The 18785-nt window shown below is 39.3% G+C and overlaps 1 protein-coding gene across 1 annotated transcript in view; it reads right to left on the reverse strand.

The window, feature by feature from the left end:
* The window catches only part of arhgef28a (Rho guanine nucleotide exchange factor (GEF) 28a), a gene marked incomplete at both ends in the record, with an annotated part of 35954 nt that extends 20737 nt beyond the window's left edge, over positions 1–15217 (reverse strand). Inside the window, 7 exons of the mRNA XM_080018334.1 lie at positions 5144–5190; positions 6140–6209; positions 6687–6876; positions 7117–7303; positions 11228–11623; positions 11716–11866; positions 15191–15217. Of these exons, the coding sequence (XP_079874460.1) occupies positions 5144–5190; positions 6140–6209; positions 6687–6876; positions 7117–7303; positions 11228–11623; positions 11716–11866; positions 15191–15217 (1068 nt within the window). The remainder of the gene's footprint in view (positions 1–5143; positions 5191–6139; positions 6210–6686; positions 6877–7116; positions 7304–11227; positions 11624–11715; positions 11867–15190) is intronic.
* Between the last annotated feature and the right edge of the window lie 3568 nt (positions 15218–18785).

Raw genomic sequence — 18785 nt, forward strand, 5'->3', positions numbered from 1 at the left:
TATAGTGGATGTTCATGGTGATATGCGTTCCATAAGGAGACGATATACTGCATATGTAAACTTTTTTATTAGTTTAATTAGTTTACTCTTAATGTCCAAATCTCTTCCTGTGTTTTGAATGATTCTCTTCTAAAATCTGTAGTTCCATATACACCCACATGCGTGCCTTGCAAAATTTGACCCATAAAGCTTAGAATCCCTAAACATTTAAAGTACCTTCAAATGACGACCTTTTTTAATCATGTTCTATTTTTTATAAAAAGGGAATAACATGTAGAATAGCACTTTGATATCAATGTACAAATGGATAAAAACTTGCCGTCAGCATGCCGTTTCCATGGTATTCTGGACACGTTCCAGTCTGGCTTTGATGTTTGAACTGGCTGTGCCAAAGCTAATGTAAGGGAAATCCTGGGCACTGCAAAGGCATTTCCTCCCTGCTCCCACAAGCAGGGATCTACCACCACACTACACTTCTTATATCTAGTCAATCTTATCCTGAAAGTGCCATTCTCAGCATGACTACAACTGTACATACAATATTACACTGGACTTTACTATAATGTACTGTGCTATACTATACTACACAATACTATATTATGCTATTTTATGCAGGGGTGAATGATTAATCAAATTCAAACCGACATCGCAATTTAATAAAATGCAATTTTAAAATCGCAAAGGCTGTGATAAAAACATTTAAAAGAAAGTGTTTTTCTTTCACGTTACACGATCTAACCCATAGGGCCGGCTCGTCCTAAAGGCAAGATAGGCGGCCGCTAGTGTGCCACCCCAGGGGTCCTCTCCAGAGGTATCAAAGATGCGTGTGTCAGCAATGGCTGTGTCAGCGATGGGCTGCCCGCGATCGGCACGCCACAACAGTGTGTTTTTATTTAATTTTACGTCTCCTTATTGAACGGGAAAAGTGCGTATGGAATGAAACTGTGCGTAATGGGGACACTTTTTCCGTGACTTTCTTACTATTCCCGCCTATAGCGACTGTTTTAAGCGAACCTCCGCGTTGCCCCCCGGTGAGACCCGGTGCTCCGTCCCAGACCACAGTTTGCTGTGCACGGCGTGTGCTGAGCCAGACTATACTATACTGTGCTACACTATAGTATTCTGTACTATACTATACTATTCTGTACTATACTATAATATATTACACTATACTATTCTGTACTATACTATACTATGCTATGCTACACCATACTATTCTCTACTATACTATGCTACACTATACTTGTTACAATATACTATACTACACTATACTATTCTATACTATAGTATGTTACACTATACTATTCTGTACTATACTATACTGTGCTACACGATACTATTCTGTACTATACTATATTATGCTACACTATACTATTCTGTACTATACTATGCTACACTATACTTGCTACAATACACTATACTAAACTATATTATTCTATCCCATACTATGCTACAATATACTATTCTGTACTATACTATGCTACACTATACTATTCTGTACTTTACAATACATACTACACTATACTTGCTACACTATATATGCTACACTATACAATAATATGCTACACTATTCTATACTATACTACACTATACAATTCTATACTTTACTATGCTACACTATACTTGTTACACTATACTATGTTACACTATACTATTCTATGTTATACTACACTGTACTTTGCGATACTGCACTACAGTATACTATATTATACTATTCTATATAATATGCTACACTATACTATACTATATACTAAGTAGTTTCAACAGTATTTGAACTAGCTAAGGAAATAACAACAGAGAAAACTAATACAAACCCATAACTAAATAACAATAATGTTGAACTACAGTCTCCTTAGGACACTCATCTCAATAAAATGGCTCAGCTGAACACTGGAATTGATTTTGGGTAATAAAGGCCTCTATTATATCTACGGGGTGGGAAATGATGGTATCAATACTGCTTTGTTGTAAAATGCCATCCTTCTACAAAGACTCATTATTTCTCATTCCTTTTCTATAACATTCACACAAACACAGATAGAAACACGGACACATAGGGGAGCAGTTGTGGTGATATTGGAAAGGGCTAGCTGTGGATTTAGAGCACATTCCAGTCAGTGAGGTTAGAGAAAATCTTTATTACCCTTGCATTCCCCTGCAATCAAAAGGAGGAAATTAGCATTCACTGTAACCATGGCAACGCCCCCCTAAACCTTTCACTGTCTCACTCATAATATTTTTTACTAAGAGTAAGTGTTTGGGTTTGAGGTTACAGCCTGTGTATGTGTCAGAGAGGAAATAGTGCTTCCAGTATATGGATCCCCTTTTGTAAGCCTATGACGATTGAGCTTGTTAACATTCCTGCCCTCACTTCAATTACAGATTCACTGTCTAACCGAGTGGACATGGGGGAGGGTTTAGCAGTGCACGGGGGCAGTGGTGGGCATCCCCTGGCCTAGACAGTGTTTGAGTGGGAAAGGCCTGTCCCCATTCCTGTCTTTGTCTTTGTGACAAGGCAGATTCCTCAACTCTCAGACTGAGTCATTGTGGAAGGGTGTGGGTAGAAATTCTCACCAACCGAAAACAGAGTCGAGGAGGATAAGACGTCCTTTCACTAAAGCAAAACACCCTTCAATGACACAGATAAATGTGTCCTTGTGTGCTCTGTAATAAATCTGTTTTGATTCTAAGTGCAACTCTTATAGTGTCTGAGCGGGTGCTCTCTATTAAATTTTTTTAATTGTTTACAGACCCCCTTTTCAATATTTTTAGATGCTCCTTCAATTGAAGAGGACAGCACAGTGTTAATGCCCTGTCTGAAGCGATCTGTATTTGTTTTATTGAAGTGAAAATATAGTCTGCAAATTATTACATTTTATTGAGTGTTAAGCCTTCAACTGTGGGGAGTTGATTAACGTGATATAAATGTAAATATCTTAAAAGCCTGACAGACCGACAGACAGACAGACAGATAGATAGATAGATAGATAGATACATAGATACATAGATACATAGATACATACATAGATACTGTACATATATACATACAATGATTGATAGATATAGGGCTTTATATGTCAGTCAAATTCGGCTTTGGCTCTTCCTTTAGGCGAGATAGGCAGCTGGCTAGGGCCACATCCCAAGGGGGGGTGGGGAGAGGGAGCGATAGGGTGCATTTTGCACACCTGTCTCCCTCTCCGACGATGCACGCACTAGTGACGCGCATGCCAGCGATGGGGTGCCCGCAATTGGCGCACCAAAACAGTGTTTTATTTTAGACGTAGGTTCTTAAATTTTTTACATCTCCTTATTGAACGAAGCAAGTGCGTATACAACGGTATGGAACGAAAACGTGTATAATGGGGACAATTGTTTTATTTGGAGAAACGTGGCTCGGCTTTACGTGTTGCTCTGCGTCATCAGGGCGCATGGAGAGCCGTGTTCATATCTGTGTCCGGACGAGTCACCTTATTTATAATGCATCATTGAAATGTTATCCGTGTGCATTTTGTAAGCTTCTATCTGTTTTATCCTGTTATTGTAATGCACACTGACCGGAAAAAACAAAAAAACAAAAAATAAAACGGGTTTCCAACTGGTGATTAGACTCATCAACTTTCAGGGGCAGTCCTACATAGATAAACGCATGGAGAGGGAGACAAACTGCTCCCCAATCACTCCCTCAGAGGACACACAGAGGACCCAACATGTACTTGCATTTTTGATCAACGATATGGGTCCATTGTCAATGTGTTTGTGAGTTAGAGAGAGATAGAGAGAGAGAGAGAGAGAGAGAGAGAGAGAGAGAGAGAGCGGGGCAATCAGGCGGGGCACAGTGCACAGCTCTACAATGAAATAAGATTTAACACATTTTAAATAGTCAAAGAAATAAAAACTCAATATATAAAATAAATCAATGTATGGGAAACACTGTAGATAGCCAAGATAGATTATCCTTGAATCAATTTTGATTCAAATAAATACACTGAAAATACCTGGTGGAGATGGGAATACTTTGTCCTCATCATCGTCCAAAGAGAGAACCAACTGTTCTGCAAACACCTAGAAACAATGATGACAACAACAGCCTGGATAAGGAAAATGTGCTGATTGTAATCAACGAAAAAATTATGTAAACAGGGTTTGACACAAGGAGCAGAGAGCAGACGATAACAAACGGGACAACTCAATGACCATGTTTAATAGGGCTGTACCCAACTCCGAATTTTGCCAGTCGAATGAGATTTGGCTGTTCAATGCGAATATTCGCTAATTTGGCCGGGGGGGTGGGGGGGTGTTGAATTTAGCCCTGGGGCTAAATTATTAAAGACTGGAGTATGGATAAGCTCTGACATTACCGGTACTGTTAACGGTATTGGAGAAATTAAGAATTGTTTTTCTATTCTATTTAGGCTACTATTTGCACTCTCTAACGTGCAATAACATTAAGATATTTGTCTAAGAAGCATTTTTGCTATTATCAAAAGAGACATCTCTCCTCTCTCTCTCTCTCTCCTGCTCCATCGCCGGAATGGAGATATGTGCGAGGGGGGCGGGCCCGGTCCCTCTGCCTGGCCCTCACGCACGCACAAGAAGACACTGCTCTGAGGGAGTGACAATGGCACGGCGAGCGAAAAAATAAAGCAGTGTTAATTCTTCTTCTTATTCTTCTTCTTCTTTATTCGTTTTAGTTTTCCTCTTAAAATAAAAAAGAACGATGAGAGTACAGTTAAAGCACCGGATCGATAAGCAGTATCAAGAAGAATAGTGGTACTGTTAAAATGTAAAATGATACCAACCCTATGTGCCTGTTCCTCTGTGTCTCATCCCCAAACTGTTTTTAGTTGTTTTATTTGGAGGAACGGGACACGGCGATCGGGGTGCACAGAGATCGGTGTTCGCGTCTTTGTCAGGGTGATTCATGATACCTGTTTACTCCAGCTATTGTAATGCAAACTGACTGACAAAAAAAACAACCCACAAAACGACTGCTCGACTTGAAGAATCTCAGTCGACTGACGGGTTTCTGACTCATCTTCATCTCGCCGACTTTCACATTATGCAGTATTGTAAACAAAACAATAAAGTATATCGTTATACAACACACTGTACAGATCACATATTCGACATTTCATTCACTCACATTGTCTATGAGCCCATCGTCCTCCACACCGAGCTCTTTGCAAAGGACTGCAGAGGAAAATGAAATAAAAGTTATCCAGGACTTGACATCCTTTCAGTGAATTGAATCAACTGGAGAGAGATATTTAAGTTATTCTAAACACCCTGCAACTTTAATGACTGCAATCAAGAAATGGAAACGTGGGCAATGTGATGTTTTCCTTTGATGCAGGTTGAAGGAAGAGCAGATAATCCCTTATGTCAGATTGTTATTTAGGGAAGATAACGGTGGGTGCTCCAGTCAGAATGAAGTTAAGGTCAATACTAAGGTACACGTCCTGTCTCGTTCTACATCGTCGATATTAGCCTGCCCTCTCCATGGCAACCGTAAACAGTTAAATGAGTGAGACAGCTGCTGTGTGTACATGTGCATGCTCGTGTTCTTTGGGAGGGGATGTTTATCTGTGAGAGGGTACGATTTGGAGATAAACAGGCCATTCTGTCTCTGTGTATGCATGCATGTGAGCAAGAAACAACAATGAAAAAGGCCTTCCTGTGTGTGTGTGTGTGTGTGTGTGTGTGTGTGTGTGTGTGTGTGTGTGTGTGTGTGTGTGTGTGTGTGTGTGTGTGTGTGTGTGTGTGTGTGTGTGTGTGTGTGTGCATGCTAGTACATATTGATCTTGTTTGTTTGCTTTTTTGGAATTTTTCCTCAGCCCAGCTCGTATTACATTGTGAACTCATGTAGACATTGTTGGGCAATGCGTTTAGGGGACGGCATACAGCAGGTGTATTTTGAAAGAGTTCCTCTACCTCTCGTAAAAGTGAATCATGGCAAAACAGAACAGTTCAATAGTTGTTATGTCTGTGGTAATTAAACTGCTCTACAGTATAATGTAAGCCTTTTGGTTATGATTACATTGAATGCACAAACCACCATAACAAACATAACTTTAGATAAAGAAAGGATGGATTACATGTATGAATAACAGGTATTCAATATTTCAAAAGGTAAACTCACCCCCCTCACTATCACGCTCATCCTCTTTGTCATCATAGCCCTTATTCATACAATCTCTGAGCGCTGTGATCTGGAACACAAACAGACTTTTTTTAAGTCAAGTGTTACCCCCCAAGGTCACACTAGAATCAGCAGTGCCGCAAAGCTACTCTATATGGAATTTTCTTGTGCTATGTGTCAATTCGGCTTGCACTGAGACAAAGGCAAGAAGCACCATGACAGCAAAGTGCCAGGAGTTTTGCGTCTTACAGTCCTCAATCAAAAAACAAGGTATGGGAAGATGCTGCAAGCTCAGTGTGACTATAACAGTATGCCTAATATCACAGGTTCCAACTGTATTTTCTAATCACTGTTGACTGTTCACCTCAATAAAAAGACATAGCATTAACTTTTAGCAATATTTAAAAGTACAACCCAAAATCGAATATCTTACATCATCTTTGCTACACAGGGTGCTTTGAAATTCAGTACTGGTGTGGTTGCACTGATTTTCCATTCTACTTCTCGTGTGACCCTATCATATAAACTATTAAGTATTAATTATTACCAGTTTGAGGATGCTCTGTTCTCTTAGTTTGTCTCTGAAGACAAGTATGACATCATGGGAATAGGCCTCTGGAGCGTGCTCCATGGTGAGGGTCAGCAGGTCGTTTCTAGCGTGGTATGTCAGCACACTGGACCTGTCGGACCACAAGCAGCACCTGCCCACGGCATCAGCAGCTGCTGGAACTGGGCTGCTGGAGACATAAGGAAAATCAAGATTACATAAAACAGGTCCGAAACAGGAGTCCCAACTCATCATTTTCATAGTTGTGAAAATAATTCTAGATATTTTTTAACCATTTCTTAGAAAAACCTACTAGCGACACTGATGCTTTGCTCTAAGAGTTTGTCAAATCCTTAAAATGAGGCCATCCCTTGGATAATAAGAGTCTTTCCTGCAAGTGTGGTGTAGTAACTGTACCAAAAAGACTTACGTGGCAAGCACCGTGAACAAGGTGTGTTCTTTGCTTTTCTGAGCCAGCTGCAGAGGTGTGTCTCCCTCCTGATTGGGCAAAGTCAGCACCCTTTGACCTTTCGGTTGATGAAGTAGAAAACGAGAAAGATGGAGCAAATCCAGCCGCACCGCCAGGTGAAGAAGTGTCTCTCTGGGAGAGTTCTCAGCTAGAGACATAGAGGGAAACTATAGTCATGTCTATTTGTGATTTACAAAAGAAATTCTAAAAGATTTTCTAAAATAAATCACCTTTAATACCGTCTACTAAAATCATTTTATCTTCGGTACATGAGAGTAAAAAATAGATGTGCAGATGAAAGAGTTTACAGCATAGGAATCCGAATGAGGTACAAAGCATACAAGATCAGAACATAGCTTCAAGAGAAAAAGGTTTAGGTTTTTCAACCTAAACCCCTTTCACAATGTAGTATAACTTGTGTTTACAGAAGTGCACACAACAACTTAGACTGGACAAAGCAGAATTACAAGACAACTGAACAAGACATGAATAGTTGGAGAGAAAATTAAATTACGGAGCTTGTTCTCATTTCTGCAGAGGAAATCCAGTTATGTAAGAGGCACAGTCAGAGATGCAGAGCCACATAGCCAAACGTGGCTGCAGCCAACACACGGACAGAAATGTCAACACTTGTAAACATATGATTTAAAGTCCTTGTTATACCTTTGCGACACACCACAGAGAGCACTGGGCATTTATAGATGACACATTCTCCACGCAGTATTCTAAGAAACCACGGGTGGCAGTAGAGAGAAAGTACTGTGTGAAGCAGGAAGTAGTAAACGAAGAACGCTAGACAGCACGCAACAATGGCTGCAAGCCCAGCATCGGAGCTTTTGCCGAGAAGCTATTCATCGTGGTTGAAACAACAAAAGCGCGGAAAAGGAGAAAAGGAGCTGATCTGTCTGCCCGTTCCATGCAGAGACAGGAGAGGGCGGTTGAAGTTATGTTCTGCTCTATATTTTATTACAGAGAAAGTTAATGAACCGTTCCGTTCAAGAATGGAGTCACAATGTGTAATTATTCTCCCTCATTGCAAGACTCTCGAAAAAGAAACTACACATAAATACCAATAAAAACATTACCTTTTATTTGTAAACTGAACAACCCTTAATTTACAATAAAATCACCAAACCTGAGTGAGCCGTTTGCGTATACTATTCAGTCTCTTTGTCAAAAAGTAATTGGTAGACTTTGAATTTCACTTCCGACATTTGCAGGTCAATGTCATATCAGAAATATAACAGCAAAACGCTGATCTCCCATCGCTTCCAATGCATTTCCAAGTAATGGCCTTCTCGGCCCTCGCGCCAAGTTAACAAAATCTCTGCGGCACGTGACCCATCACGCCATGGCACCACCCCCTGGTGACGTCATTTGTTTCACCCGCTCCCTCGTGCTTGGAGCAAGTATAAACCTAGCTGTAGCCTGCCATGACTTTCATCGAAACAGGACGGTCAAACGACAACTGGTGTGAAGTGCCTCAATACCAGTTGTGAAGCAGCGTAAAATACAAGGTTATACCCATTTAGTTGGTGTAAAAAGGATATTATGAAACACCTGGTATAAGACAAGTTCTGGCTTCATGCCTTGTGTAAAAAGGAGTAATTGATACCTCTCTGGCACACACCAAACTCTACGATTCCAAATTATGCCTCACCCTAATTGGGAGTTATGACACTTGGGGTGACATTAATATAAGACATACAAAAGACAAAATCACTAGAGCATAAACTAAGTGCTGTGAAGGAAGTGTCTCCTTTATTAGGAATGTTAAATGAACCTGGATAAAGGACCCATTGAATAGAAGACTATATACTATAAAAACTAGGAGTATGGATAGTCTACTTCTTAGAATCACCTACAACTATTGGTGAGACTTTATAACTGTCATGTGCGGCAGACAAGGGGGCGTGGCTAAGCCATCGTCTGCAGGTGACAGAGCTGGCTTTGTACTGCGTCGTCCCATTGGCGTTGATTGGCCCCACCCGGCTGGGAGAGTTTTCATACGTTTGGTCAACGAGCCTTCTTCTTGATTCTTTTAATAAAAACTCCCCTGTGTCAGCACCTCACTGCCCGTAAGTCTCAGTCTCCCTCCCTGAACCCGTATCTGTGGGTTAGAGTCTCCCACAACACGGTTGCAGAACACTCTTTTACATAGATACAAATCCTAGCAATTGTACAAATGTGACCCAATTACACTAAACACAATCAACCTTAATATACTTGCATTAACAAGTGTTAACAAGAGACATACTAAAAGGGTGGAAATGTATTCATTGTGATACTTCTGATGCTGATCTTCTCTAGCTGTTAGATTTCAAGTCAAATGTATTAATTTATCACAGAGAAAATCTCAAAGCATTACAGGCCCAAATTTACATGATCCCAAGTATTCAAAAAAAATTTAAAGTGATGAAAACCTTAAAGAAATTATAATAAAATTACCCTTCCATGATCGCTAAGTGTGCAATAATAGCCAAGTCACAGGAGGTCATCTGGGCATCCATCATTAAATTATACTGTGATTATGGTGAACAAAGTATTTATCATCTGATGATCTCAAACATGTAGTTAGTAGCCCTGTGGATGGAACGCAAAGAAGGAAGTTGATCTTTTCTGTGTATTTCCCAGAGTTTCAAGTCTGACTTTTTCTTTTTTCTTTTTCCCTCCCCCTTTGTGGTACGCCCTGCTGAACATGGAACACATCCTGACAGTAAGGTGACAATCAAGCACATTCACTCTCAGTCACATTTTTCATACTGGGCACATACTTCTGGGCACTAGACTTCTTCATACATCACTGAACTTGTGCTGCATGAGTGGAATCTCCAATGACTAAATTATATCATTGTCTTTTCCCAACATGACATGAGAAAGGAAAAAAGCACAACAAGAAAAATTCACAAATTCAGGGCAGAACGCCAAGAACACTGTGGTGAAATAGAAGTGGAAGAGAAGAGATTGCATAAGCTCATAGAGATAGATTGGTCTAAAGCAAACTACTCAGAGGTCTGGGAGTCCGGTCTAATCTGGCTGTGGAAGACTAATGGCAGTAATTGCCCTCTTCTTTGTGCCTGGCTGGCTTTTCAACACATCATGTGATAAAAGAGTTGTGCTCTCTAGCCAGATCTCATTACCTCATATCTCCTCAATGTACAGGGTTAAATGCTTTGATTTCTAATAATGTCCTTATTTATATTTATAGTATTGTGATGGCAGCTGCCCTAGCTAAGAAATTAGATAGCGTTCCCATTTTTCTAGCTCCTTGGAGCAATGACTCATTTCCTGCAACAGCCAACATTTCCAAGAAGGCAAAGGTATACAAGGAAAACAACAAGGGTGGCCTGCCAGAACTAATTGGAAAATAAAAACATTTGGACTATTGGTTTTCCTATATAGACAGTTTAACAAGTAGGCTATCTTTCTCTTCCTCCCTCAAAACGTCTGACCCCATCTATAGCTTATTGGGTAGTTACCAATAACATTGACGCCTCCTCACAATGAAGGGCAGGTGGATGAGAGAAAACCTGGCTAGACCACTTTGCCAGTCTGGATTAAAACTATTCCCCACCTACTATCTCCTGACTGCTCATTGAAAGGCTGACAACAAATCACTGATTCGCCAAGTAAATTAATTTTGAATGTAGCGACAAGTAAATAGCACCAAATGTTGACATGATAAACCCAGATGTACCTGGACATTACAGCACTGATTACCAATCTTTGCTCCCTGCTCAGAGTACCCACCCTTTTAAATGGAGGCTTGGTTTTGATCTACAATTAACAGTTTGCTAAGAAAAATATATTATTTAATGTTTGTATGGTTTTGGTCCTATGCCGTTGAGATTCTTATTACTATCAAATTTTTTTTCATGCAATCCCATTTTCCAAAGTATTACAAGTTGGCTTGGCATACCAAAAAAGTGGTACGGACAATAACAACAACCCAGCTCTGCCCATGATTTCAAGTTCGAGTTCAAGTTCTAGAGATTATTTGTCAGATACATATACTTATGGTCACACATATATGCAGTGAAATGTCATGATTGTCGTGAATGAATTAAGTTACCTTCATGAGGCTGACTCTCTCCTTTTCTCCAGTGCTGGAGATAATCCAAGTTAGCCACGGCCAGTGTGATCTTTTCATCCAGCTCCCTGAGACCAGCTTCATCCTCTGGGTTAGGTCTAATCAAGACGTCATCCTCATAGTCTGAATGTCCGGAGGAAACTTCCTCGTCATGACATGTGTTCTTCTTCCAGCCTCTTGTTCTTGTGGAGCAAGTCCTCTTTTGGACCTCCAGGTAGCTTTGGGGTACCAAATGGTCTCTGTTGATAGTAAGGTAATCTGCTATTTCCTGAGCCACATCAGTGACATATTCCAGGGATGTGTTACTTCCACATGGCTCGACTTTGTTGTCTTCATGGTAGTAGAATGTCAAAGAGACCATCTCTGGAAGGTCATGGCCTAAAAACGATTATATTAGTCAAGCACTGATTGCATAGGAAACAATAACAGAGTGGATTTATCATCTGTAACAACAGAGTTGAGCAACATACCGGGAAGTGTGAAGCAGAGACGCCGTCCATCACTGCTTTGCTTCGCACCAGTCACATGAGTTAGTCTGGAACCTTTTAGAACAACATAGAATTCTGCCTCTTCAGAAGTAACAGTCAGCTCCTGGAAGATACCATAGACTTCTACCTGTCCCTGTGGTAAGAAAAAAGAGATTGGGCTATTTAAAACATACAATACGTTGCCTTAAATATATCAACGTACTGAATAACTTAGTAGCAGTTATGACTTAGTGATGGTTATGCCTCAGGGGTGGTTCTGATTAAGTAGCATCTAATCATAACCACCACAAAGCGATAATGACTTAGTGGCAGTTATGACTTAGTAATGGTTATGACTTCGTAGCAGGTATGACTTTTTGGCATGTATAAATTATTGTCAGTTCTTAAGCTTTATACCTCAGCCAAAACAGGAATTGTCATTGGAGCACAATACTTACTATAATAGTTAGGTAATAGTAATAGCAATAGCAAAGATATTTCTGGAAGCAAAATACAATTAAATACCAGATATAATAAGATTGAAAATTGATTTTTCCTTTCTGGATTGCCAAGTGCGAACCCACTGTACACTGGTTTCTGCATTCCCTATTTACTTTAAAATGAGACAAAGCTGTATACAAAAATCTGTATACCAAGCTGCTTACAAATAGCTTTATCAGGCATAAACAGGGTAGGTAACTGTTTAAGACTCATTATTCTTAGAAGCTGTTGTCCTCTGTAATCTAAATATGTTCACTTCTTCTGTTCTTCCCTATCCTGGGAAAATAGTGAGATGGTTTGGTTGGTCTGTTTATTTTTTTCATTTTTTAATTTGTGTTGAACTTTTTTCTTGCTGCGGTTTGATTTCAATTTGTTAAATCAAAAAAGCTGGCTGGTTGTGAAAGGAACCTGCATGTTGTGATCTATGACCTTCTCTCCTGGGGCTTTGTCATGTCGGTGTGACTCTGTGTGATGCAATCTGACCCAGTTACGATGTATAATTCAACAGCTTGTGCATTGATCTCACGTCTTCCTAGTTTTCAGGTGATGCATAATGTGTTCATGGCGGCATGTACCAGGAGACGAAAGAGGGACTATCGCTTCATACTGCTCAATATTCCTGAAGGAATGCAATTAAACCTATCTTTTCTTTCTTAAAATTTTTTTTCCAACGACAGTATTGAAGCTACATTGTCAACACCTCTGTAATTCCTTAGCATTCTGTCCACCTTCCCATATAAACACATTGTTAAAGTTCACGCTTCCTATCACAATACCAGACGCAAATCAAATTAATAAAAGCACAACAATTGATAAAGAAACCCATAGCCTCAACATATATAAGATCCAAAGAGAAAGAGTTGCAGGGTTTATAGATCAAAAGAAGGATGGATTATATGACAAGCTGACTGAACAAAGTTCAGAGAGAGAGGAGGAAAAAAAACATAGTACCACACTAGTAACACCCTTGGCAAAGGATACAGGAAAAGAAAACATACACGGTTTTGCAAAACACAGTCTGCATGTTGTCAGAATTTTGTCCACCTAAGTAGACATAAATGAAGCAATCCGAACATACCCTGCCCTGGGGCAGGCTGGATATACTATAAGGTAGCATGGTGAACTAGATTGGTGTAAAGTAAATAAAAAGCCATGATATTGTCTGCAGGAAACCAGTGGCGATTAGCAACAGAGCTCTTTAAGCTGATCTCCTGAGTGCTTCACCTGGACGACGTTGAGGGAGCAACTGCAACAAAAACAGCTCAATCTGAGTAAACACATCAAAACAGTTCTGTTCGGAGAGAGCCAGAGGTAAAGATAATACAGATGTGAATTATTATTATGGCTCTGAAATGAAATTACATGATGTAATCAAATTTGTCTATATGTATAATATACCTGAACATGGTGGAAATGCTACACCTTCGTTCATGCTGTAGTCCACCCAAAATTTTAACTGTGAGGTCAGAGGAAAACTAATCCTCTTATTGAAATAGAAAAAAAATACTATTACTGGCTTTAAAAAGTATTATGACTTAATGCTTTTGCTTTGATCAAAGACCATCTGAGGGCTTAGGACAGACAGATTTGGCAAATTCTGGAGGCTTGTCATCAAGAGGGGGTAGTTCTCACATGCCATTTTACAACTTTTCTATTTTACCTATAACTTAAAAACAGATCAATCTAAACCAATTGACTAGATACATCACAAGATATTTACAGGAAAAAAAGGAATGCATATTATGAGCGAAGAAAAAATAATGAAACAATAGGCCAGAACGACAGTGGAACCTTCTGTGTGCCAGAGACTACTGTAGGGTTTTCTCAGTCCCAGCTCAGGCACATACCTCTGATTTAATCTGCTGCGCTAATGAGATACTAATAACTAACTTTATCTCTTCTACTCACACAGTATTATAGACATGTCACTGCAAAATAATAACTATAGATTTTTTTGTTAAATATCAACAATAAGTTAATATAAATAAGGAGATATTCAGATATATTAATGTGGAAAAATATTCCACTGATATTGATTTACTGTACCGGCTTGACCACGCCCCATTGAGGTGCAACTGGTTCTGGACTATTGGTTATCTAACAGAAAAAGACTGGCTGAGTAAGGTGTTCCTAATGGACAGATTTTAAGAGAAGGGCAAACAACAGTACACCACTTAGAGTAAGAAAAACAAATAAGAGATTAACCCACTACTTTAAAATGTACTTTGGCAGCTAAAACTATCAAAGCAGAGCTGCACCTGAGTTAATAGAAACAGTGTAATAGCTAAGTGTTGTTAATAATTCAAAAACACAATAGATTTAAAATGTGTCTTCATTAATGCAGCTCTTAATGAGCGCACATTATTGGCATTATTTTGCATATTCCAGATATAATGATTTTTGCAGGTGATTTCTCATAGCGAACATATAATTCCCTAACACCTGGGCAAACAACAAAGGCATATCTGACACACACACACACAGACACGCACACACACAGACACACACACACACACACACACACACACACACACACACACACACACACACACACACACACACACACACACACACACACACAGTAAACATGCATATACGTAGATCATCAACTATTCCCTGAAGGTGAAGGAGAAAATCACAATGGCAATGTCCTTCATATTACCTCAATAAAAAAAAAGTATACCCCTATTGTTCTATCATTTAACATCCTGGGCCAAACTGCTGCTTTCATACATGCAATGCAACCCTGAAATGATCTAGAGGAGCTGTATGTGTGAACGCAAATGTACAATCAGCTGGACCAGACATTAAACTGACTTTACCCAGCCAGCACCCGAGTACAAAATCTGCGTAATGTCCGATTGAGCAGTATGTGTGAACAGAGCAGGTGATTCTCCAGAGAATTCACAGCAAGCGAGTGGTCGTGTCACGTGTTAGTGACGTCTTTATCATGTCTAGGATCTTCACGCACAATTACTGATAAGTCGATAGCCTCGTCCACCATCTTGGGTGTGTTGGGTAAACCTCTGCAGCATCATGTGTCATTGCGTCACATCCTGGATCATGCACACTCTACCCAGGCTCTGCCCCTCGCCTAAACAAAACAGAGTATTTCCAGTAGTTGTGACTATCGCAGACTATCTCCGGTTGTGTCTTACATGTGTGAAAGGGCAACTTAGGATAATGTCCGGACTTTATTACCCAGACATTGTCCGGTGTTCATGTGTGAAAGCAGCTTTTTGAGAGGGCATCTTTGCCTGTGAAATCATCAGACATTTAAAGGTTCCTTTTATATCACAACATTATACATAACTTTTGCGACACATAGAACTAGCAGTGAAAATTGGAAGTTATTCAGGAGTAAGGGCTTGCTGCTGATGAGTTGCTAAATTATTACCTAACAGGGTGTAGATTGCACTTTTACATGTCAAGACCAATGCCTCAAGGAAATGGTCTTAAGAATGCAATCTCAATTTGGTAAAGGCAAAACAAACCAATACTGTCTATTCAAACTGAAATCTGGCAACAATCCAATGACCCACCCAAGCTTTCACGTATGAGAAAGGCAAAAAAGGTGAGGGGGAGGGAAAAAGAGAGAGAGAGAGAGAGAGAGAGGGTGAGAGAGAGAGAGAGAAAGAGAGAGAGAGAATGGAAAACTAGCCAAGAAGATTGACTGAAGTAGTATTATGCAGAAATATGAAGACATTATTAAACAGAGTGACTACAGAAAAACCTTCTCATAACACATGCCTACCAAATAAAATTGTGTATCAATACTTCTTCGTCCTATACTGTGTTATACTAGGCCCTTGTCTTTGCAAACTCAATAACCCAAGGGTGAGATATATTATCTCATTAAGTTTCGTTAGGGCTTAGACTCCAGATGGCTTTGTGTGTTGGTGAGCAGGATGTATAAGGTCTGACTTCCCCAGGGACTGAAACCTTTGTGGCTTGGATTTCACCTGCTTCTCTCACATGGGACAGGCCAGTAAATACTCAATTGAAGGGAAAGCAGGAACCAGGCAAGGAAAGGCTTTAGCTGGAGGGTTGCGTGAGAAGCAAGATGAGAACACCTGAGCTCCACAATTAAAATAAGAAAGACGGCCGGATTTAGATAAGACACTTCTCCATTTGAACACTACCAGACAAACAAATACTTCAGTTTGGAAAAAAGCCTAAACAAAACAACATGTAGTACTTACATAAACAGGTGCTTCAATTCTGCTCAGTTCCATTGTATTCAAAAAGACACCTTGGGAAAAGAGAAAGTCATTATACAAACATAATCATACATACAAAACTCACTTCAGAAAGCTGTGTGAATCTTAAAGAACCAGAAGCCAACCTGAGACACAGCACAATGACAATCAATTCACATTAAAGACGCGATCCATAGGATGGTTTCTACAGCAAGCCAGGAGGGTCATGGACAGGGTCTACCTATGCATGGCACACATTTGCCAAAAGTACGACATTGACACCTGCATCACATATGAAATAAGGGTTGCCAATAGCATAGCGCTCCACCTTGTAAAGGCCACTCCCAATATTTGTTTCCTAAACAACACTTTCTGTGTTGTCACTTTGTGAAACTTGTGATCACTTCAAGTCTGAGTCCTGGATTGGACAATTAAACACTAGCCAAGCTCTGAAAATAGAAGTCAACCTACTAATGGACTTACTATGGATGAAAGTATAAATATTAAATATTGTTAATTTTACAGTGAGATCATTTTTCATCTTCTGATATATCTAGTCAGTATTATAAGACAGATACTGATAACACCTGCAAAGTTCATGACAAAATAAAATAAAAACATAGCCAACATTACATTTCAATGAATATTGTAATTTAGGGAGAAATCGTGCCATACTAATAAATTATATGAGTATATGTACTATATGAGTATATGTGAGTAAGTTTATATGAGTATAATATACTCAGATTATATGTTTTCAGAGTTTCTATGGTTTACAAATACCAAATTACAAATGACATTGTTTTGTAAGCGTTTTAAATCTGTTTTAATATTTTTACGGACCAGAAATGTAGCCAATTTTCTCCTGTTTCAAGTAGCCTACAAAATGGCCTGTATACAGTTTTAAATGCAAGTCTATTATTGTATCAGATGGTCATTCAATAAACTTTAAATGAAGACGAAAACGCCACAAGCAGCCAAAACCTTTGTCCCTCAAAACAAAGGCCAGTGAAACAAAAGTGCTCTCCATTATTTTATGTAAAAAGTTCTGGCCTCAGGACTCAGAACAAGAGGAATCTGACACAATGTCACACGGGAGGTCATGAAACTCTTGCTGATATCCTGTGGGTTGCATCTAACAATAACATCACTGTCATATCTGACCACTGTAAGTATTTTATCAATAGGGAGAGTCTGACGCCAAAGGCTTTTGGGTGATCATCCTAAATTCTGGTTATGATCCTCAAAGCCATCGGGTGTAATTATTGTAATCTTGGTTTAAAGAGAAGGATTGTGTTAAAATGCATTATAATGTTACATAAGCTTGTTTTAGCAGAATATTTAGCGCCTTGAATCTATAACACCTAAAACAAAAACAAAATCAAATACGGTAAACAGAGAAATTATGAGGATTGGGGTGTTTTCAGCCATAAGGCTAACTGGAAATAAACTGGATTCAATTTACATTTCTCTGGCATCATCTATGTCGTAAAAGCAATTCTGAAAAAAATGTTTTTTGAGATAACAAAGCCAAGGGGAATATCATATGTTTTTAATGATCGCTTTTCTTTTTTCAGTTACTTTTCAAGCACTTCAGCACAAAAGGGGCTATTTTCAGGGTATTCCAGTGCTTACATTTCTAAGGGCAAGAGAGTTCACACACACTCATCCTCATCCATTTTTCTTCCAGTTCTGTCACATTATCATTACAGATCAGACACTGCACGCTGTCAAATACATTTGGCAGGATTTTCCAATGTGAACCCAACCGTTGCACAAGTTGTTCCTCTCAATGCATGTTTGGATGTCATGCAGCCTTAAGTAACATCATTCCTTTCACATTCGGTATTTTTATGAGCGCGAACGAGAACTCAAAACCAGTTGGGTTTATTATCATCAGTCAACCAACGTGAGATGATTGGAATTACTGTATAATGGCACACACACACACATACAAATCTCACTCCATCCTTTACATTGATGACAACATGATACACGTAGGCTCCTGTAGATGTACTTAACTTAAAAATAATGCACTTATAGCATCACAATCCCAGTGGTGGAAAGTAACAAAGTACTGTTACTGTACTAAGGTATAAGTATCTAAGCATCTTACTTAGATACTTGTAGGTATCTAGGTTGTTTCACTTTTACTACATTTCAAAGCAAATACCTATATTTTTATTCTACAAGCTTTCTAACATATAAGCATATTACTGCCATATTACTTTAGTTTCTAAAAATCATAATTCATATTTATATTTGTATATATTTGTGAGTTACTAAGACATACTACTCTTTTTGGACATTCTAATCCGGAGCTGCATGGCAGTACAGTAGTACATTACGCTGTGTTACAGGCTCTGTTGTACC

The sequence above is a fragment of the Zeus faber genome, assembly GCF_960531495.2.
Source record: "Zeus faber genome assembly, chromosome: 17".
Taxonomy (NCBI): domain Eukaryota; kingdom Metazoa; phylum Chordata; class Actinopteri; order Zeiformes; family Zeidae; genus Zeus; species Zeus faber.